Here is a 22,611-nt window from a genome sequence, read left to right as displayed (position 1 = left end):
GAGAACTACCTTGGATAGCAAACCAGGCTGTGGGATAGCTACCACGCAAAAAGCCCTAACCTAAGACACCTTCAGGACCGCTCACAGAACAAATGACTGAGCAGAGCTAGCCCGGCCCATCCCCTTGCCTGGTAACATGCAGGCGAGGGCAGCCAGAGCCACAAAGGGGCAATTGCAGCCCCAGAGAGGCATTATCTACCAAACTGCAAGCAGGCTTCATTGCTAACCAAGACTTCTTGGGATTCTAGACGGTCAACATCTGCCTGAGAAGATGTGCCGGTTGTACACCCAGAAAACCAAGTGGCAAGGACAGGGGAGGTGATAAGTCACAGCAACTGTGCTCACCAAACACCTGGTCACCTGAGCTGCTTGGACCTGGGAAGGGCACAAAACGCAGGCCCAACCGAGTCTGCGCCACTGACGACTACCCGAGTACCTGAACCTGAGCGGCTTATAGCTGGGAAGTGCATACAACCTTGGGCTGGCCTCAGACAGTTCCTGGCAGAGCAACCTAGAGCCTAAGCAGTGTAAACAGGGAAAGCACACACGCTGTGAGCAGGGGGCAAACCCTGTGTGGCCGAGACACTGCAAGCATGCACCAGTGTTATTCCCTTGCAGCATCCCTCCCTCCCCACAGCAGACTGAACAAGTGAGCCTAAAAGAGTGTCCACCACAACCCCCTTGTGTCAGGGCAGAAATTAGACACTGAAGAGACCAGCAAACAGAAGAAGCTAAAACAGAGGGCACTTACTTGGAAGTGACAGGTGCAATAGATTAAAACCCTATAGTTAGTACCAACTATGGAGGAAGGGGCCTATAGATCTTGAGAAATATAAGCCAGATCAAGAAACTATCTGAAAATGAACTGACCCCACACTGCCCACAACAACACCAGAGAAATTCCTAGATATATTTTTGCTATTTTTACTATCATTCTTTTTTTTTAATTTTTAAGTCCTTTATTACTCCTTTAATTTTCATTTTTATAACATACTATTACTTTGAAAAAAAAGACCCTATTTTTTAAAAGCAAACTTCATATATATATATATATTTTTTTTATAATTCTTATGACTTTGTTTTTTTTCTTTAATATTGTATTTTTGAAAATCTAACCTCTACTCTAGATTTTTAATCTTTGCTTTTTCGTATTTGTATAAATTTTATACCTTTAAGAACTCAATCTTCATCACTCATTTTTACTTGGGAGTGAGATCACTGGCCTGATTACTCTCTCCCACTTTGGACACTCCTTTCTCTCCACCAGCTCACCTCTATCTCCTTCCTCACCCTCATCTTCTCTACCCAATTCTGTGAATCTCTTTGTGTGTTCCAGACTGTGGAGAACACTTAGGGAACTGATTACTGACTGGGTCTGTCTCTCTCCTTTTGATTCCCCACTTTTATCTTCCTGGCCACCTGTCCACTTCCTCCCTCTTCTTTTCTCTGTATAACTCCGTGAACATCTCTGAGCAGTCCAAACTGTGGAGAGCACATAGGGAAGTGATTACTGGCTAGCTTGCTCTCTCCTCTTTTTTTCAATATAAATTTATTTATTTTAATTGGAGGTTAATTACTTTACAATATTGTATTGGTTTTGCCATACCTCAGCATGAATCTGTCACAGGTATACACGTGTTCTCCATCCTGAATCCCCCGCCCTCCTCCTTCCCCATATCACCTCACCTCATCCTGGTCACCTCTATCTCCTTCTTCCCTCTTCTCTTCTCCCTGTAACTCTGTGTACCTCTCTGGGTGTCCTTCACTGTGGAGAAACTTTTCATCATTAACCTAGATGTTTTATCATCGGTGCTGTAAAGACGGAGAGGTCTTGAGGCTAATGTAAAAATAAGACTAAAAACCAGAGTCAGGTGGCTTAAGTCCAAATCCAGAGAACACCACAGAACTCCTAACTCCAGGGAACATTAATTTACAGGAGGTCATCAAACACCTCCATATCTACACTAAAACAAAGCACCACCCAAGGGCCAACAAGTTCTAGAGCAAGACATACCACACAAACTCTCCAGGAATACAGGACCATAGCCCTGAGCTTCAATATACAGGCTGCCCAAAGTCACTCCAAACCCATTGACATCTCATAACTCATTACTGGACACTTCATTGCACTCCACAGGGAAGAAATCCAGCCCCACCCACCAGAACACCCACACAAGCTTCCCTAACCAAGAAACCTTGACAAGCCACCTGTACAACCCCACCCACAGTGAGGAAACTCCACAATAAAGAGAACTCCACAAACTGCCAGAATATAGAAAGGCCACCCCAAACACACCAATATAAACATGATGAAGAGACAGAGGAATACCCAGCAGGTAAAGGAACAGGATAAATGCCCGCCAAACCAAACAAAAGAGGAAGAGATAGGGAATCTACTTGATAAAGAATTCCGAATAAAGATAGTGAAAATGATCCAAAATCTTGAAAACAAAATGGAATCACAGATAAATAGCCTGGAGACAAGGATTGAGAAGAAAGGTTTAACAAGGACCTAGAAGAAATAAAAAAAGAGTCAATATATAATGAATAATGCAATAAATGAGATAAAAAAACATTCTGGAGGGAACCAACAGTAGAATAAAGAAGGCAGAAGATAGGATTAGTGAGGTAGAAGATAGAATGGTAGAAATAAATGAACCAGAGAGGAAAAAAGTAAAAGGAATTAAAAGAAACGAGGACAATCTCAGATACCTCCAGGACAATGTTAAATGCCCCAACACTGAAATCATAGGAGTCCCAGAAGAAGAAGACACAAAGAAGGCCATGAGAAAATACTTGAGGAGATAATAGTTGATAGCTTCCCTAAAATGGGGAAGGAAGTAATCACCCAAGTCCAAGAAACCCAGAGAGTCCCAAACAGGATAAAACCAAGGAAAAACACCCCAAGACACATAGTAATCAAATTAATGAACACCAAACACAAAGAACAAATATTAAAAGCAGCTAGGGAAGAACAACAAATAACACACAAGGGGATTTCCATAAGGATAACAGCTGATCTTTCCATAGAAACTCTTCAGGCCAGGAGGGAATGGCAGGGCATACTTAAGTGATGAAAGAAAATAACCTACAGCCCAGATTACTGTACCCAGCAAGGATCTCATTCAAATATGAAGGAGAAATCAAAAGCTTTATAGACAAGCAAAAGCTGAGAGAATTCAGCACCACCAAACCAGCTCTCCAACAAATGCTAAAGGATCTTCTCTAGACAGGAAACACAGAAAGGGTGTGTAAACTTGAACCCAAAACAATAAAGTAAATGGCAACGGGATCATACTTATCAATAATTACGTTAAACGTAAATAGGTTGAATGCCCCAACCAAAGGGCAAAGACTGGCTGAATGGATACAAAAACAAGATCCCTATATATGCTGTCTACAAGAGACCCACCTCAAGACAAGGGACACATACAGACTGAAAGTGAAGGGCTGGAAAAAGATATTCCATGCAAATACAGACCAAAAGAAAGCAGGAGTAGCAATAATCATATTCAATAAAATAGACTTTAAAACAAAGGCTGTGAAAAGAGACAAAGAAGGCCACTACATAATGATCAAAGGATCAATCCAAGAAGAAGATATAACAATTATAAATATATGTGCACCCAACATAGCACCACAATATAGAAGAAAAATGCTAACATGTATGAAAGGGGAAATTAACAATAACACAATAATAGTCAGAGACTTTAATACCTCACTCACACCTATGGATAGATCAACTACGCAGAAAATCAACAAAGAACCACAAACTTTAAATGATACAATAGACCAGTTAGACCTAATTGATATCTACAGGACATTTGACCCCAAAACAATGAATCTCACCTTTTTCTCAAGTGCTCACAGAACCTTCTCCGGGATAGATCACATCCTGGGCCATAAATCTAGCCTTGATAAATTCAAAACAATTGATATCATTCCAAACATCTTTTCTGACCACAATGCATCAAGATTAGATCTCAATTACAGGAGAAAAACTATTTAACATTCCAACATATGGAGGTTGAACAACACGCCTCTGAATAACCAACAAATCACAGAAGAAATCAAAAGGAAATCAAAATATGCATAGAAAAGAATGAAAATGAAAACACAATAACCCAAAACCTGTGAGAGACTATAAAAGCAGTGATAAGGGGAAACTTCATGGCAAAACAGGGATACCTCAAGAAACAAGAAAAAAGTCAAATAAATAACCTAACTCGACACCTAAAGCAACTAGAAAAGGAAGAAAGGGATAACCTCAGGATTAGTAGAAGGAAAGAAATCTTAAAAATTAGGGCAGAAATTAATGCAAAATAAACAAAAGAGACCATAGCAAAAATCAACAAAGCCAAAAGCTGGTTCTTTGAAAGGATAAATAAAATTGACAAACCATTAGCCAGACTCATCAATAAACAAAGGGAGAAAAATCAAATCAATAAAATTAGAAATGAAAATGGAGAGATGACAACAGAGAAATACAAAGGATCATAAGAGACTACTATCAGCAATTATATGCCAATAAAATGGACAATGTGGAAGAAGCAGACAAATTCTTCGAAAAGTACAACTTTCCAAAACTGAACCAGGAAGAAATAGAAAATCTTCACAGACCAATCACAAGCACAGAATTGAAGCTGTAATCAGAAATCTTCCAGCAAACAAAAGCCCAGGTCCAGACGGCTTCACAGCCGAATTCTACTAAAAATTTAGAGAAGAGCTAACACCTATTCTACTCAAACTCATCCAGAAAATTTCAGAGGAAGGTAAACTTCCAGACTCATTCTATGAGGCCACCATCACCCTAATACCAAAACCTGACAAAGATGCCACAAAAGAAGAAAACTACAGGCCAATATCATTGATGAACATAGATGAAAAAATCCTTAAGAAAATTCTAGGAAACAGAATCCAACAACATATTAAAAAGATCTCACACCATGACCAAGTGGGCTTTATCCCGGGGATGCAAGGATTGTTCAATATCCACAAATCAATCAATGTAATTCACCATATTAACAAGTTGAAAAATAAAAGCCATATGATTATCTCAATAGATGCAGAAAAAGCCTTTGACAGAATTCAACATTCATTTATGATGAAAACTCTCCAGAAATTAGGAATAGACGGAACATAGCTCAATATAATAAAAACTATATATGACAAACCCACAGCAACCATGATACTCAGTGGTGAAAAATTGAAAGCATTCCCCCTAAAGTCAGGAACAAGACAAGGGTGCCCACTTTCACCATTACTATTCAACATAGTTTTGGACGGTATGGCCACAGCAATCAGAGCAGAAAAAAAAAAAAAAAAGGAATCCAAATTGGAAAAGAAGAAGTAAAACTCTCACTGCTTGCAGATGACATGATCCTCTACATAGAAAACCCTAAAGACTCCAACAGAAAATTAACAGCGAGTGGCAGGATATAAAATCAACACACAGAAATCCTTTGCATTCCTATACGCTAATAATGAGAAACTAGAAAGGGAAATTTGAAACATCTCAACTGGAATTCCATCACCTCCACGAGCTTTGTTCATAGTGATGCTTTCTAAGGCCCACTTGACTTCACATTCCAAGATGTCTGACTCTAGATGAGTGATCATATCATCATGATTATCTTGGTCGTGAAGACCTTTTTTGTACAGTTCTTTCGTGTATTCTTGCACCTCTTCTTAATATCTTCTGCTTCTGTTAGGTCCAGACCATTTCTGTCCTTCATCAAGCCCATCTTTGCATGAAATGTTCCCTTGGTAGCTCTAATTTTCTTCAAGAGATCTCTAGTCTTTCCCATTCTGTTGTTTTCCCCTATTTCTTTGCATTGATCGCTGAAGAAGGCTTTCTTATCTCTTCTTGCTATTCTTTGGAACTCTGCATTCAGATGCTTATATCTTTCTTTTTCTCCTTTGCTTTTCACCTCTCTTCTTTTCACAGATATTTGTAACGCCTCCCCAGACAGCCATTTTGCTTTTTTGCACTTCATTTCCATGGGGATGGTCTTGATCCCTGTCTCCTGTACAATGTCACGAACCTCATTCCATAGTTCATCAGGCACTCTTAAATCTATTTCTCCCTTCCACTTTATAATCATAAAGTATTTGTTTCGGTCATACCTGAATGGTCTAGCAGTTTTCTCTACTTTCTTCAATTTGAGTCTGAATTTGGTAATAAGGAGTTCATGATTTGAGCCACAGTCATCTCCTGATCTTGTGCTTAAATTTGGACAACTCAATAGTGGCCACAGGACTTGAAAAGGTCAGTTTTCATTCCAATTCCAAAGAAAGACAATGCCAAAGAATGCTCAAACTACCGCACAATTGCACTCATCCCACATGCTAGTAAAGTAATGCTCAAAATTCTCCAAGCCAGGCTTCAGCAATACGTGAACCATGAACTCCCTGATGTTCAAGCTGGTTTTAGAAAAGGCAGAGGAACCAGAGATCAAATTGCCAACATCCGCTGGATCATGGAAAAAGCAAGAGAGTTCCAGGAAAACATCCATTTCTGCTTTAATGACTATGCCAACGCCTTTGACTGTGTGGATCACACTAAACTATGGAAAATTCTGAAAGAGATAGGAATACCAGACCACCTCACCTGCCTCTTGAGAAATCTGTATGCAGGTCAGGAAGCAACAGTTAGAACTGGACATGGAACAACAGACTGGTTCCAAACAGGAAAAGGAGTACGTCAAGGCTGTATATTGTCACCCTGCTTATTTAACTTCTATGCAGAGTACATCATGAGAAACGCTGGACTGGAAGAAACACAAGCTGGAATCAAGATTGCCAGGAGAAATATCAATAACCTCAGATATGCAGATGACACCACGCTTATGCCAGCAAGTGAAGAAGAGCTAAAAAGCCTCTTGATGAACGTGAAAGAGGAGAGTGAAAAAGTCGGCTTAAAGCTCAACATTCAGAAAATGAAGATCATGGCATCCGGTCCCATCACTTCTTGGGAAGTAGATGGGGAAACAGTGGAAACAGTGTCAGACTTTATTTTGGGGGGCTCCAAAATCACTGCCAATGGTGACTGCAGCCATAAAATTAAAAGATGCTTACTCCTTGGAAGAAATGTTATGACCAATCTAGATGGTATATTTAAAAGCAGAGACATTACTTTGCCGACTAAGGTCCGTCTAGTCAAGGCTATGGTTTTTCCTGTGGTCATGTATGGATGTGAGAGTTGGACTGTGAAGAAGGCTGAGCACCGAAGAATTCATGCTTTTGAACTGTGGTGTTGGAGAAGACTCTTGAGAGTCCCTTGGACTGCAAGGAGATCCAACCAGTCCATTCTGAAGGAGATCAGCCCTGGGATTTCTTTGGAAGGAATGATGCTAAAGCTGAAGCTCCAGTACTTTGGCCACCTCATGCGAAGAGTTGACTCATTGAAAAAGACTCTGATGCTGGGAGAGATTGGGGGCAGGAGGAGAAGGGGACGACAGAGGATGAGATGGCTGGATGGCATCACGGACTCGATGGACGTGAGTCTGACTGAACTCCGGGAGTTGGTGATGGACAGGGAGGCCTGGCATGCTGCAATTCATGGGGTCGCAAAGAGTCGGACATGACTGAGCGACTGAACTGAACTGAACTGAACTGATTGAAAACTATAAAACACTGGTGAAAGAAATCAAAGAGGACACAAATAGATGGAGAAATATACCATGTTCATGGATCAGAAGAATCAATATAGTGAAAATGAGTATACTACCCAAAAAATCTACAGATTCAATGCAATCCCTATTAAGCTATCAGTGTTATTTTTCACAGAGCTAGAACAAATAATTTCACAATTTGTATGGAAATACAAAAAACCTCGAATAGCCAAAGCAATCTTGAGAAAGAAGATGAACTGGAAGAATCAACTAGCCTGACTTCAGGCTCTACTACAAAGCCACAGTCATCAAGACAGTATGGTACTGGCACAAAGACAGAAATATAGATCAATGGAAAAAATAGAAAGCCCAGAAATAAATCCACACACCTATGGACACCTTATCTTCAACAAAGGAGGCAAGAATATACAATGGTGAAAAGACAATCTCTTTAACAAGTGGTGCTGGGAAAACCGGTCAACCATTTGTAAAAGAATGAAACTAGAACACTTTCTAACACCATACACAAAAATAAACTCAAAATGGATTAAAGATCTAAACATAAGACCAGAAACTATAAAACTCCTAGAGGAGAACATAAGCAAAACACTCTTGGACATAAATCACAGCAGGATCCTCTAGACCCACCTTCCAGAATACTGGAAATAAAACCAAAAATAAACAAATGGGATCTAATTAAATTTAAAAGCTTCTGCACAACAAAGGAAACTATAAGCAAGGTGAAAAGACAGCCTTCAGAATGGGAGAAAATAATAGCAAATGAAGCAACTGATAAACAACTAATCTCAAAAATATACAAGCAACTCATGCAGCTCAATTCCAGAAAAATAATCCACCCAATCATAAAATGGACCAAAGAACTAAATAGACATTTCTCCAAAGAAGACCTACAGATGGCTAACAAACACATGAAAAGGTGCTCAACATCACTCATTATCAGAGAAATGCAAATCAAGACCACAATGAGATACCATTTCACACCAGTCAGAATGGCTGCGATCCAAAAATCTACAAGCAATAAATGCTGAAGAGGGTGTGGAGAAAAGGGAACCCTCTTACACTGTTAGTGGGAATGCAAACTAGTATAGCCACTATGGAGAACAGTGTGGAGATTCCTTAAAAAAACAAAATAGAACTGCCTTATGACCCAGCAATCCCAATGCTGGGCATACACACTGAGGAAACCAGAATTGAAAGAGGCACATGTACCCCAACGTTCATCGCAGCACTGTTTATAATAGCCAGGACATGGAAGCAACCTAGATGTCCATCAGCAGGTGAATGGATAAGAAAGCTGTGGTACATATACACAATGGAGTATTACTCAGCCATTCAAAAGAATACATTTGAATCAGTTCTAATGAGGTGGATGAAACTGGAGCCTACTATACAGAGTGAAGTAAGCCAGAAAGAAAAACACCAATACAGTATACTAACACATATATATGGAATTTAGAAAGATGGCAATGATAACCCTCTATGCGAGACAGTAAAAGAGACACAGATGTATAGAACAGACTTTTGGACTCTGTGGGAGAGGCAAGGGTGGGATGATTTGGGAGAATGGCATTGAAACATGTATAATATCATGTAAGAAACGAATCACCAGTCTATGTTCGATGCAGGATACAGGATGCTTGGGGCTGGTGCACTGGGATGACCCAGAGAGATGGTATGGGGAGGGAGGTGGGAGGGGGGTTCAGGATTGGGAACTCATGTACATCTGTGGGGGATTCAAGTTGATGCATGGCAAAATTAATACAGTAATGTAAAGTAAAGTAAAAAAAAAAAGAGAGAGAGAGAGAGAGAGAGAGACGTGTATCCCAATGTTCATTGCAGCACTGTTTATAATAGCCAGGGCATGGAAGCAACCTAGATGTCCATCAGCAGACGAATGGATAAGAAAGCTGTGGTACATATACACAATAGAGTATTACTCAGCCATTAAAAAGAATACATTTGAATCTGTTCTAATGAAGTGGATGATACTGGAGCCTACTATACAGAGTGAAGTAAGCCAGAAAGAAAAACACCAATACAGTATACTAATGCATATATATGGAATTTAGAAAGATGGTAACAATAACCCTGTTGGAGACAGTAAAAGAGACACAGATGTTTAGAACAGTCTTTTGGACTCTGTGGGAGAGGGCAAGAGTGGGATGATTTGGGAGAATGGCATTGAAACATGTATAGTATCATATGTGAAATGAATCGCCAGTCCAGGTTCGATGCAGGATACAGGATGCTCGGGGCTGGTGCACTGGGATGACCCAGAGGGATGGTATGTGGAGGGAGGTGGGAGGGAGGTTTTGGATGGGGAACATATGTACACCTGTGGCAGATTCATGTTGATGTATGGCAAAACCAATACAATATTGTAAAGTAATTAACCTCCAATTAAAATAAATGAATTTATATTTTTAAAAAAGAAAGCTGTGGTACCTATACACAATGGAGTATTACTCAGCCATTAAAAAGAATACATTTGAATCAGTTCTAATGAGATATGAAATTGGAGCCTATTATACAGAGTGAAATAAGCCAGAAAGAAAAATACCAATGCATATATATGGAATTTAGAAAGATGATAACGATAACCCTGTATGTGAGACAGCAAGAGACACAGATGTATAGAACAGTCTTTTGGACTCTGTGGGAGAGGACAAGGGTGAAATGATTTGGGAATATGGCATTGAAACATGTATAAAATCATATGAAACGAATCGCCAGTCCTGGTTCAATGCATGATACAGCATGCTCGGGGCTGGTGCACTGGGATGACCCAGAGGGATGGTATGGGGAGGGAAGTGGGAGGGGGTTCAGGATGGGGAACACATGTCCACCTGTGGAGGATTTATGTTGGTGTATGGCAAAACCAATGCAATATTGTAAAGTAATTAGCCTCCAATTAAAATTAATAAATTTATATTTTAAAAAATAAATAAAATAAAAGGGACCAACAAAGAAGACTTAAGCAGCTTCTCCCTTGCAGGTTATGAAGAATAGTGACCATACTGCCAGAATCAGATATGTTGTCATTTGTTATAAAACAAAGAGGGTAAGGCCAGGGGGAGGGGGAAAAGGCCTTTCAGCCCTAGAAAGTCCAATAAGTTTACATTGCAAAATTAGCACCTAGTTTAGAAACCACTGTCAAAGTTAAAACTGTTGTGCTACCTTTAGAGGGCCTGAAGAAACCTGTATCTTGAGCACAGCTGATACATTCAAAGAGGAATAAAGTGATAACTTTCTCTCAGATGTTCACCTAAGAGAAACTCTAGGAACATCTAGAAGTCTTAAATCAAGTTCACAAACAACTTCTGTCTGATTCCTCTTTATTGAAACTGTAAATCTCTTAACTTATTTGCTCTTTTTTTCTAAGAAGAAAAATAAAGAATACTTGGGTTTTGCTCCTTAAGTCTGGTGGGACTGCCCAGTAGGAAGAATAGTGAAGTTTAAATTGAATAACCACAGAGATGAGTATGACATGAAACGATTAGTGAAAATTATCAAGGAAAGTACAAACAAAATAATGTAGGACTTCAAACGAAAGAAATATTAAATTGGATCAGGAATGACTTTTTGTTTGAATATAAGCGAAAAAGAGGCACAGTTACTATTTTCATTTAATAGAAGATACTAGCCTGGGGACTACCTGAAGATGCTATGGATCACTAGCTCTACCTGGGCCACACTTAGAAGGCACAACAGTATATAAGTCATCCTCATTCATAGATAGTTTTTTTGCAGCAAAAATGAAGGGTATCATATATGAATTGGGATCTTATATTCTCAGGTTATCTTTGGGAACTCCTACTTACTTGTTCACTGAAGCTTGACCAGGTTACAGATCAATGGAGGTTAAGGGCTGATGCAAAGAGAGTAGATAGATGATGATGATAATGAAGATAGATAGATAGATAGATAGATAGATAGATAGATAGACCAATAGATAGATAGATATACATGGACTAGACGAGCCAAATAAAAATTTGAGTACCTCCTGAAATAAATAATTGAACCCAAAAGTTACATATCCACACATTTACTTTATTGCCTCATCTTCCCTCACTCAATCACCCAGACAAGAATGGTAGAATCCAATTATGGCAGAAGCTGATGTCAGAGACAAGAGTTCTCAAGTAAACAAAAAAGAAAAGAGGGGCAAAAAGTAAGAGTATTGAATGCCTACCATATGCAAACTCAGAATTTCTAAAGGAAATTTCTAAAGGAACCATGGAAGACACTTCAAAATCCCAAACTTGGGGAAACATTACATTGTTGCCCAGGAAATGTGACTTTTACTCACTTGTGCATGTACAGAGAGAAAGCTAAATTGTAGTTGTACAGCTACCATAAATTTGGACAATTAGTGCATTAGCCTGGTAAAACTACACTTCTCATAGATGTGTCTTAGAAATTCATAAACTTTCTCTTTCCACACTGGGGATAAATATAAACTTTGTCTAAACACAAAACTGTGACAGAGCCAAAGTTAATTTTCACCTAGAGAAAATGACTGGAATCATATAATTCCTGGCTTAGAAAGGTTATTTTTATTAAATATTCAGTCAATATATCTTTATTGATTAAAGAGCCCCAGGATAAGCTAAATCCCCAAAGAAGTTTTAATGCCTGAGTAACAAGATATAAAAGCCAACTCTGTTTGAGTAATTTCCCACCTGCAATGCTTACTTCCTCCAGACTGCTAGTAGAAGCTTACTTATGTCAACTCCTTGCCTGGGGATGAATGGAAAATTCTGAGAGAGAGAGAAGAAATTGGAGAATATTTGAAAAATGATTATCTGAATATGTGGTGGACTCAAACATCAATATCATAGCTGTGGGTTCAGATTCCTACTTTTTAAGCTGTTTCATATTTTCACATTTTCTTTATTTTCATTTTTATTTTCCTTTTTTTTTTTTTTGGTAGAGTTCCTTTGAAAAGTTCCAACCTATTTTAAACTTGCTAAGGTCCATCTAGTCAAAGCTGTGGTTTTTCCAGTAGTCATGTATGAATGTGAGAGTTGGACTATAAAGAAAGCTGAGAGCCAAAGAATTGATACTTTTGAACTGTGACTCTTAAGAGTCCTTCGGACTGTAAGGAGATCCAACCAGTAAATTCTAAAGGAAATCAGTCTTGAATATTCATTGGAAGGACTGATGCTGTAGCCACTACTTTGGCCACCTGATGCAAAGAACTGACTCACTGGAAAAGACCCTGACGCTGGGAAACATTGAGGGCGGGAGGAGAAGGAGATGACAGAGAATGAGATAGCTAGATGGCATCACCAATGTGATGGACATGAGTTTCAGTAGGCTCCAGGAGTTGGTGATGGGCAGGGAGGCCTGGCATGCTGCAGTTCATGGGGTCACAGAGAGTCGGACACGACTGAGCAACTGAACTGAACTGAAGGATAAATTGAAGAAACATGTTTATTTTGTTGACACTTAGACCACAAATAAAAGAAAAATGGCCAGCCTCTGGGGTCCTTGCATATAGGGGTGAAAGTTGCCATAGGGCAACACAAATTTAGGAAACAAGTATTCAGAGAGCTACTGTTTTAAGAAAGCCCTTCTTTGTTCATGTCTTGGAGATTTTTTATACTTTCTTAGATTTTCTGATAGTTTAGTTGAAGATACATACACTCATGAAAAGCTAACTATACAAACTATAAAACAGTTGATATCCAAAAGTATATAACATATGCCAAATTGATGATTAAGTCCATAACTATTATTATGAAATTTTAGGGAAAAGAGCCCAAAGTCTTCTAAATCATCATTCGTCCCAGGAAAACTGTCCCTAAGCCATCACAGGCAGATATACTTGATATTTTTCAAGTCCTAATTCCTCTTCCTAGCAAACTAGATCCTTGGATATGAAGTTCCAAGTTATTTCTCCTTTGAACTTTATAAAGAGCTATTTAGAAGAGAAAATAGGGAAAATATCATGGCTTCATAGAAGACAATTTTTATAATACTGTGTTCATCTCTAGATACAGAAACTATTAATAGAGCAGCAGACATGAGTAATCAGCTCTGGTCTTTATTTTAAATTTTCCCCTGAGGATGTAAAAATGAGTGGAGTGGAAACAAGGATACATGGAATCCAGTAACTAGCTCTAAATCGGTCAGGAAAGCTATGATGTCCCATCACACACCCTGGATATGTGCTTAAGGCTGCTAAGCTCCCATGACCCTCTGGATTGCTTCTAAAGTCATTAACTTCCTTTTCAATCTTATGATTTCAGCTTAGGCTTCATCTGATATTATATCGTAAGTGCTGACCACTAACCAAGAATATTCGTGACGGGTACTGCAGTGCCAGAAAGAGGTATGGCTCTATTTTCTGAATAAATCTTGTTTTTCAACTCACTAGTTATCTTAACAAAGTAACTTCCTTCATCATCTGCACTAAATATTAATTTCATTTATGTTTATTGCCTGTATATGTTTGCATACGTGCTCAGTCATGTCTGACTCTGCAACCCCATGAACTGTAGCCTACCAGGCTCCTCTGTCCATGGATTTTCCAGGCAAGAATACTAGAGTGGGTTACCATTTCCTCCTCTAGGAGATCATCCCAACCCAGGGATCAAACCTGCATCTCTGGTATTGACAGGCAGATTCTTTACCACTGAGCACTTGGGAAGTCCCTATTGTTTGTATATATGAATCAACTAATAGCCAATTCATTTTACGCTAGGATAGCTCTTACCATACTGTACTATAACTTCTTCATACTTCTGAGCTATCACTCCTCTCCCCCACCATTCTATGAGCTGTTCAAAGGCAGAGATGCGTCCTTAAGCATCTCTGTTTCCATATAGTGTGGATATCATTATTAGATGACAGTAAATTCTATAAAAATGAATCAAATGCTGTTTAAGATAAGTAAAACTATCATCTGCAAAATGAGTAGCTTGAACTAAATGATCTCTAAACTTCTAGTATTCATTACTTGTTTGAAAGTTTTAAAATTTTCTTTTTTTTGACCTAAAATAAATCAATGGCTTGACTTAGTTATAAATAAGCAGTCAAATCTAAATATCAAAAGTACAAGGAAAGCTTTTTTAGTAACGACCAATAAATTTATTAATGGTACTAAAGAAACCTATTTCTTATTTAATTAATTTATCCATTTTATTTGGCATCTTTCATTCAAACACCTGAGACTTTCAAAATTATTTATAATATTTAACAGACAAGTAAAACAAACGATTAATCTCTGTCAAGACATGTGTTTTAATATTATAATTAACCTTATGATTTAGCGCCTTTCTTAGTATTTTAGGAAGCAACTTAACAGATCCACTTTAGGTTCTGAGGTTAGGAAAGTTTTAAAAAATAGTGGAGTGAAAAGATAACTTTCAGTGGTTTAGAATGATAAACAATACTTTCAAATGATAAACTTGCTCTGTCGTTTGTTTACTTATTCATTCTATTAATATTTATGAGCATTTATGAGCAAAGTACATATGTGTTGGCCCTGTGTGAGCCCTTTATATATCAATCAGAAAGTCTATGAGGGAAGATAACAAACACATACACACCACTGATCTGAAAGACAGATTTAAAGTTCCCTAGAAGGGGAAAGATAGAAATTACCTTGGAAGGAGGCTAAGGGAAGACTTTGTCAAGAAAGTGTCAAGAAGAGCTGAAAGATGTGTAGTTTTTGCACACACATAGATGGAGAAAATGTCATTTCATGAAGAAGAAATACCATGACAAAAGACAGATAAGTGGGAAAACATGTAACTCATATCCCTGATATAGTAAAGTAGTTGTTTATTGAAATATAGGGTGTACAAAAAGGGAGAAGTGAGAGAGAGGTTAGGAAAGTTCAGTTGCAACCAGACTCTGTGTGTGTGTGTGTGTGTGTGTGTGTGTGCACTAAGTCACTTCAGTCATATCTGACTCTGCGACCCTATGGACTGTAGCCTGCCAGGCTCCTCTGTCTATCAGATTCTACAGGCAAGAATACTGGAGTGGACTGCCACGCCCTCCTCCAGGGGCTCTTTCAAGAGACTTAAATATCAGGCCAGGAAGTCTGGATTTTATTTTGAAGACACTGAAGGACCACTGAAGATTTTTAGAGAAGTAATGTGAGATAATTGGAAGCTATAATGTATACAGAATTATTTTGGAAAGAGTTTGTAGCAGAATATAGTGAGTGTTGGTGGTGGTAGAAAGGACAGATGGTAATTATTTGATACCTTTCAAATGTGGTTATTTTTTTTAAAAGGCATTTCTCCAAAGAAGACCTACAGATGGCTAACAAACACATGAAAAGATGCTCAACATCACTCATTATCAGAGAAATGCAAATCAAAACCGCAATGAGGTACCACTTCACACCAGTCAGAATGGCTGCGATCCAAAAGTCTACAAGCAATAAATGCTGGAAAGGGTGTGGAGAAAAGGGAACCCTCTTACACTGTTAGTGGGAATGCAAACTAGTATAGCCACTATGGAGAACAGTGTGGAGATTCCTTAAAAAAACAAAATAGAACTGCCTTATGACCCAGCAATCCCAATGCTGGGCATACACACCGAGGAAACCAGAATTGAAAGAGGCACATGTACCCCAACGTTCATCGCAGCACTGTTTATAATAGCCAGGACATGGAAGCAACCTAGATGTCCATCAGCAGATGAATGGATAAGAAAGCTGTGGTACATATACACAATGGAGTATTACTCAGCCATTCAAAAGAATACATTTGAATCAGTTCTAATGAGGTGGATGAAACTGGAGCCTACTATACAGAGTGAAGTAAGCCAGAAAGAAAAACACCAATACAGTATACTAACACATATATATGGAATTTAGAAGGATGGTAATGATAACCCTCTATGCGAGACAGCAAAAGAGACACAGGTGTATAGAACAGACTTTTGGACTCTGTGGGAGAGGGCGAGGGTGGGATGATTTGGGAGAATGGCATTGAAACATGTATACTATCATGTAAGAAACGAATCGCTAGTCTATGTTCGATGCAGGATACAGGATGCTTGGGGCTGGAATGATCCAGAGAGATGATGTGGGGAGAGAGGTGGGAGGGGGTTCAGGATTGGGAACTCATGTACACCCATGGCGAATTCATGTCAATGTATGGCAAAACCAATACAGTACTGTAAAGTAAAATAAAAATAAATAAATAATGAAAAAATAAAATTAAAATAAAATTAAATAAATAAAAAACAAAAGGCTATAGCAAAAATCTCAACAGCACCACCTAGTGCCTCACAGGCTAACACTGCCTGATTTGGAGAAAACCCAATACAGGGCTAGCTAGAATAAGTTTACAGAGATTCTTTCTTCCACAATTGCACCTGAATTCAGAAAAGTGATGGTGAAAGAGGCAGGTTAAGTGGAAAGCAAACTGAGAAATAATGCAAAGGTTGAGAATAATGAACTAATTTTTCTCTGTGATCTTAGTTATATACCCTCAAAATGATTCACCTTCAAATTTTTTACTGTATATCAACATTGCTTGGTGGAAAATAATGACTTTTTTTGGCCACACTGCAAAGCTTGTGGGATCTCAGTTCTCCATCCAGGGATTGGACCCAGGCCACCTCAGTGAAAGCCTGTAATACTAACCACTAGGCCACCAGGGAACTCCCAGAAATGACATTTTTAATGAAAGGAAAAAATAGATGGACAAATGAATAGATGACATACCCTCACAGCAAATATAATTGTTAGCAGTAGTAAACCTGGAAAGTTATATCCCATCTACAACCACAACCATAGCTCCCTCTATATGTATCCTTGACACAGAGACTAATTCAGTCTCTTTCATTGCCAGCAGTTCTTGCATGCTGAAGCAATCTTCCCACTTTACAAACCCTAACCCCTCTCTTACCAGGGAGAAAGAGCTGTGTAACAGGCCAACAAATCATATTTCAACCAAAGATTATCTACCATATTATAAATTGATGAGTTGTTCCCATCTCCTTAAAGAATAAAAGAGAAGAATGTGGAGGAACATAGGAGATCACTACTTCTGCACTATCTCATCCCTATATCTTTCTGATTAGAGCTTATTTATTGCCCTGATAAAGCTGGGCAGATAAAGCTGCCCTGGTAAAGATAGGCCAGACCAAGCAACAATCTCTTGCTATAAGAGACATGACCATGTGTTGTTGAACAGTAAGACTTTGAATGCGATTCTGGGAATAGAGCAAGCATGAGCAAGTACAACAATTTCCTCACCCAGAAAGGGAAAGGGAAGTCACTCAGTCGTGTCCAAATCTGCGACCCCATGGACTGTAGCCCACCAGGCTCCTCCATCCATGGGATTTTCCAGGCAAGATTACTGGAGTAGGTTGCCATTTCCTTCTCCAGGGTATCTTCCCCACCTTGGAATCGAACCAGGGTCTCCTGCATCATAGGCAGACACTTTACCATTGAGCCACCAAGGAAGTATATGCTGCAGTTCTCCTCAGAGCCTTAACTTAGGTGCAGATTTTGGAAATGTATTTCACCCTTTTTCCTCGTTAAAATAACTAGATAGCTTCTAAAGTTTCCCCAGCCTTGGTGTTCTGTGGTTCTAAATAGAGTCCACCATGTTCTAGATTAAGATTCTCCTCCAAGGAGTGAGTTCCACTGATAACAAATTTAATTGTTTTCCTTAGGTACAAGCATCACCCAGCAGCTGTTACCTAGGAAGACTTCTTTGTGGGGGAACTAAGCATTTTCCTCCAGATTTTATTCTCAGAAAGAATCTAGAACTCTTCTATTAGAGAAAGAGATGATAGATAGATAGATAGATAGATAGATAGATAGATAGATAGATAGATAGACAGATAGATAGATAGACAGATAGATAGATAGAAGCCAATACAATATTGTAATAAATAAATAATAAAAATAAAGAAAAAAAGAAGATAGATACTCATGAAACTACTATCTTTAAAACTTTTCTCTAAAAAACAAACCCATTTAAAAAGAAGATTTATAGGATAGTACTGGAGTAATAAGGCCTAAAATAAGGCATATCTCTTTTAGCTAGGTCTTAAAGATTAAGAAGTCCATCAGGCAAACATGGATAGGAAATGGGGGAAAAGAGTTCTCTGGGTGCGTATAGGACCCAAACCCTTCTCCTGGGGGCAAAGTCTAGAAGACTATCTTTTTATTTACCCACCACTCTTGCTTCCTGCTGTTTTCAAAAATATATATACATAGCAACACGATAAAATGAAACGTTAGTACGCCCTATAATTTATGGAAGAGCAAAAATTGACAAGATTTTTTATATACATTGCAGGCACCGAGAAGACTCTCCTAGAGAAACATGGATGGAGTTGGAAATCTGACAGTATCTTCCTTCAGTAGTAATGCATGCAATGACACTATTGATGATTTCCGAAATCAAGTGTATTCCACCTTGTACTCTATGATCTCCGTTGTGGGCTTCTTTGGCAATGGCTTTGTGCTCTATATCCTCATAAAAACATATCATGAGAAGTCAGCCTACCAAGTATACATGATTAATTTAGCAGTAGCTGATCTACTGTGTGTGTGCACACTACCTCTCCGTGTGGTCTATTATGTTCACAAAGGCATTTGGCACTTTGGTGACTTTTTGTGTCGCCTCAGCACCTATGCCTTGTATGTCAACCTCTATTGTAGCATCTTCTTTATGACAGCCATGAGCTTTTTCCGATGCATTGCAATTGTTTTCCCAGTCCAAAATATTAATTTGGTTACACAGAAAAAAGCCAGGTTTGTGTGTGTTGGTATTTGGATTTTTGTGATTTTGGCTAGTTCTCCATTTTTAATGTCCAAATCTTACAAAGATGAGAAAAATAATACCAAGTGCTTTGAGCCTCCACAGGACAATCAAGCTAAATATTATGTCTTGGTCTTGCATTATGTGTCATTATTTTTTGGATTTATCATTCCTTTCATTATTATAATTGTATGTTACACAATGATCATTTTGACCTTACTAAAAAATTCAATGAAGAAAAATCTATCAAGTCGTAAAAAAGCTATAGGAATGATCATAGTTGTGACAGCTGCCTTTTTGATCAGCTTCATGCCGTATCATATTCAACGTACCATTCACCTTCATTTTTTACACAATGAAACAAAACCCTGTGATTCTGTCCTTAGAATGCAAAAGTCAGTGGTCATAACCTTGTCTCTGGCTGCATCAAATTGTTGCTTTGACCCTCTACTATATTTCTTTTCAGGGGGGAACTTTAGGAGAAGGCTGTCTACATTCAGAAAGCATTCTTTGTCCAGCATGACTTATGTACCCAAGAAGAAGACCTCCTTGCCAGAAAAAGGAGAAGAAATATATAATGAATAGTTTAAGCCTATTTTTGATGATTCCCAAATCACTATTTTCTCAAATCATTCACAATAAAAATAAGAACTTCCATTAATAATTTGCACTTATTTGACTTAATGTGTACCTATAAATCTATCTCATTTATGAATTCACATAATTAGAGGTCCTAAAGACATTTCTAGTGTTAAAATTCAGTTCAAGTCTATGAACTAAATTATAAATGGTTTTCTGAGCTTTCACTTAAAGATGGGCAAAATTTGTATCTTAGCACTGTAAAAAATAGGTCTGAGATTAAAGTTTTCCCTCTCAAATAAAAGCTTTACCAAGGGTAAGAACTAGCTTTTTAAGATATAAATTTAGCTAATAGTTCTCAGTGATCCTAACATATTTCTTTGCATGCATGCCAACAGATGAGAACTGGAGTGAGCCAGGAGCTACATAAAATGTACTATCACCCTCTTTCTTTGTAGCACTGATTGGCTAGGAAAGTATGACCATTTCTTTCCCTCAAGAAAATGATTATGTGTTAGAACAGCCTAGTCTTCAGCCAAATGGCCCTAAAGTCTCCATTCAATGTACAATCTGGAAACTGAGGAAGGTAAACCTAATCAAAAGCTAGTTTGTCTCCAATTTTCTTCTGCTTCTGCCTTATGCTCCCAAAAGAGAATAGTAGGGTTTTTGTTGCTCATTGAGATTCTTTTAGGGTACTCTCTCCCTAAACAAGATGCAATCCTTCCTTAATAAAGCAGATGACTGGCACTACCATATAATAACAGAAATAATTTAAAATTTATCTAAAGAAGAGGAAAGGGAATCTACTTTTCTACACACTTATTATTGGAACCACAATGAACTGCAATGAGTCTCTGAATAAAAATTTAAATGTTGATATTGCAAATTTTAAGAAGTACTTAGTTATGCATATTGTATAAACTATATGTAAGAAATTTTGATGTATGCATTTATGAGTGTAAGTTTGTTATAAGCTTTGTTATATTTTGTGCTTTTTACTTTTATTAGCATGTTGACACAAATACCAAAGATATACTTACAGTGGTTTTTATGTTATAGTGGAAGCTTTCTTCTTAAAATAGCAACAGTTTGATTATGGCTGAAATATAATATTCATGAGCAAGTTTTTGTCAAAGTGTAGTCTGTTCCTTAATTCTATGTTTCAAAAAGTGCATTATCTCAGAAGAAATGATAATGTTGAAAAAAAGAAAAGCTAGGATACAAGTTCTATCTGAATCTGCCACATGCATGTAATTTCTATTTCACTTCTAATGTTGCAATCCCTTCGAAAACGTGAAAGATTTATGCATGCATAACTCTCTTCAGTCATGTCCAACTCTTTACAACCCTATGGACTATATCTGTCCATGGAGTTCTCCAGGCAAGAATACTGGAGTGGATTGCAATGCCCCCCTCCAGGGGATCTTCCAGACCCATGAATCGAACCTGCATCTCATATGTCTCCTGCATTGGCAGGCAGGCTCTTTACCACTAGCACCATGTGGGAAGCCCATAGGATCTCAAAGATATAGTAATAACTGATGCCCATTTATTTTTAACACACCTGAGGTTTGTACAAGTAAAAGTACCTGCACTTTTACCCTAAATTTTTTTCTTGCTTGACAAAGATCAAATGTAATATGTGTCATAAAATCAGTCCTTATTTCTCATTTACTAAGCTTTTTGTTATTCAATGAGTATATTGTAGTAGAATAACACTACATTGAAAGCCAGAAGACCTGGATGCTAATCCGATCTCTATCACTTACTAGCAGTGAAATTTGAAGCAAGTAACATAAACTCTGATTCTCAGCTTCCTCACTTGAAAAGTGGGAATAATAATACTTGTCCTGCCTTTCTTACAAGGCACATTTGAAACTCAAATGTAATCATAGTATACAAACATATTTTGACACACATATGTTAAAATTTTACCTTAAAACATACAGTGTGGTACAATTTATCACACTAAATATAAGGTATTTAGAAATGATTTTGTTACTTAAGCATACCGAATCATATTTACTATTGGGTTAGCCAAAAAGTTCATTCAGGTTTCCTGCAACCACATATGCGAAATCCAAATGAACTTTTTGGCCAACCCAATACAGAGATTCTCAATTCTGAAAGAATTAGAACAAAATATGGCCATGGTTAAAATGTATTACACATAAAATAATCTTGTTTATTTTTTCATACCTCCACGTTTTTGCTTGTGTTCTCATTTCCAACCACAGTGCAACTTCCTCCCACTCAGAAACATACCATGCTTCAGTCACCTACAAACTCACCATGGATTTATTCTTCTCTAATGCTGTACATATTATAACCTGCACCACACTGTTTTGCACTCAATTTTTTTGCTAGTTTCTCCAAATATATTAGTATTTTCTCCCAAAGTGAAATAATTGCTTTGTGTGATTATCAGTTACTTGAAAATTATGCCTTTAAATCATGGTGCCTAATATTTAATGAGCATTTGCTCTGTTTTAATTACTTCATCTGTATCAGTTCATTTAATGTTTACAACTGCCCTGTGAGGTGGATGCCATTATTATCCTTTTTTTACTGATTTAAAAACAGAGGCACAAAGTGGTTAAGTAATTTATCTAATGTCAGATAGCTGGTAAGTATCAGAATCAGAGTTCAAATCT

General features: G+C 38.0%; 1 protein-coding gene and 1 non-coding gene across 6 annotated transcripts in view; one reads left to right on the top strand and one right to left on the bottom strand.

The window, feature by feature from the left end:
• Nucleotides 1–21,080, top strand: part of CYSLTR1 (cysteinyl leukotriene receptor 1) — an 80,525-nt gene extending 59,445 nt beyond the window's left edge. For 2 of the 5 annotated variants that reach the window (XM_004022468.5, XM_060407832.1), the window contains 2 exons: nt 13,889–13,971; nt 18,914–21,080. In XM_004022468.5, the coding sequence (XP_004022517.1) occupies nt 18,941–19,963 (1,023 nt within the window). In that variant the 5' untranslated portion in view covers nt 13,889–13,971; nt 18,914–18,940 and the 3' untranslated portion in view covers nt 19,964–21,080. Of the gene's footprint in view, nt 1–13,888 lie in introns of all 5 variants that reach the window. The other 3 variants (XM_060407830.1, XM_060407833.1, XM_060407831.1) reach the window with 3 other exon arrangements.
• Nucleotides 17,998–18,068, bottom strand: TRNAH-AUG (transfer RNA histidin (anticodon AUG)). Its single transcript has one exon. It is a non-coding gene; the product is annotated as a tRNA-His (tRNA).
• Nucleotides 21,081–22,611: the final 1,531 nt, after the last annotated feature.

Source organism: Ovis aries, chromosome X (assembly GCF_016772045.2).
Source record: "Ovis aries strain OAR_USU_Benz2616 breed Rambouillet chromosome X, ARS-UI_Ramb_v3.0, whole genome shotgun sequence".
NCBI lineage: Eukaryota > Metazoa > Chordata > Mammalia > Artiodactyla > Bovidae > Ovis > Ovis aries.
Note: the sequence above shows the minus strand (reverse complement) of the source record. Positions and strands in the feature narration are given on the sequence as shown.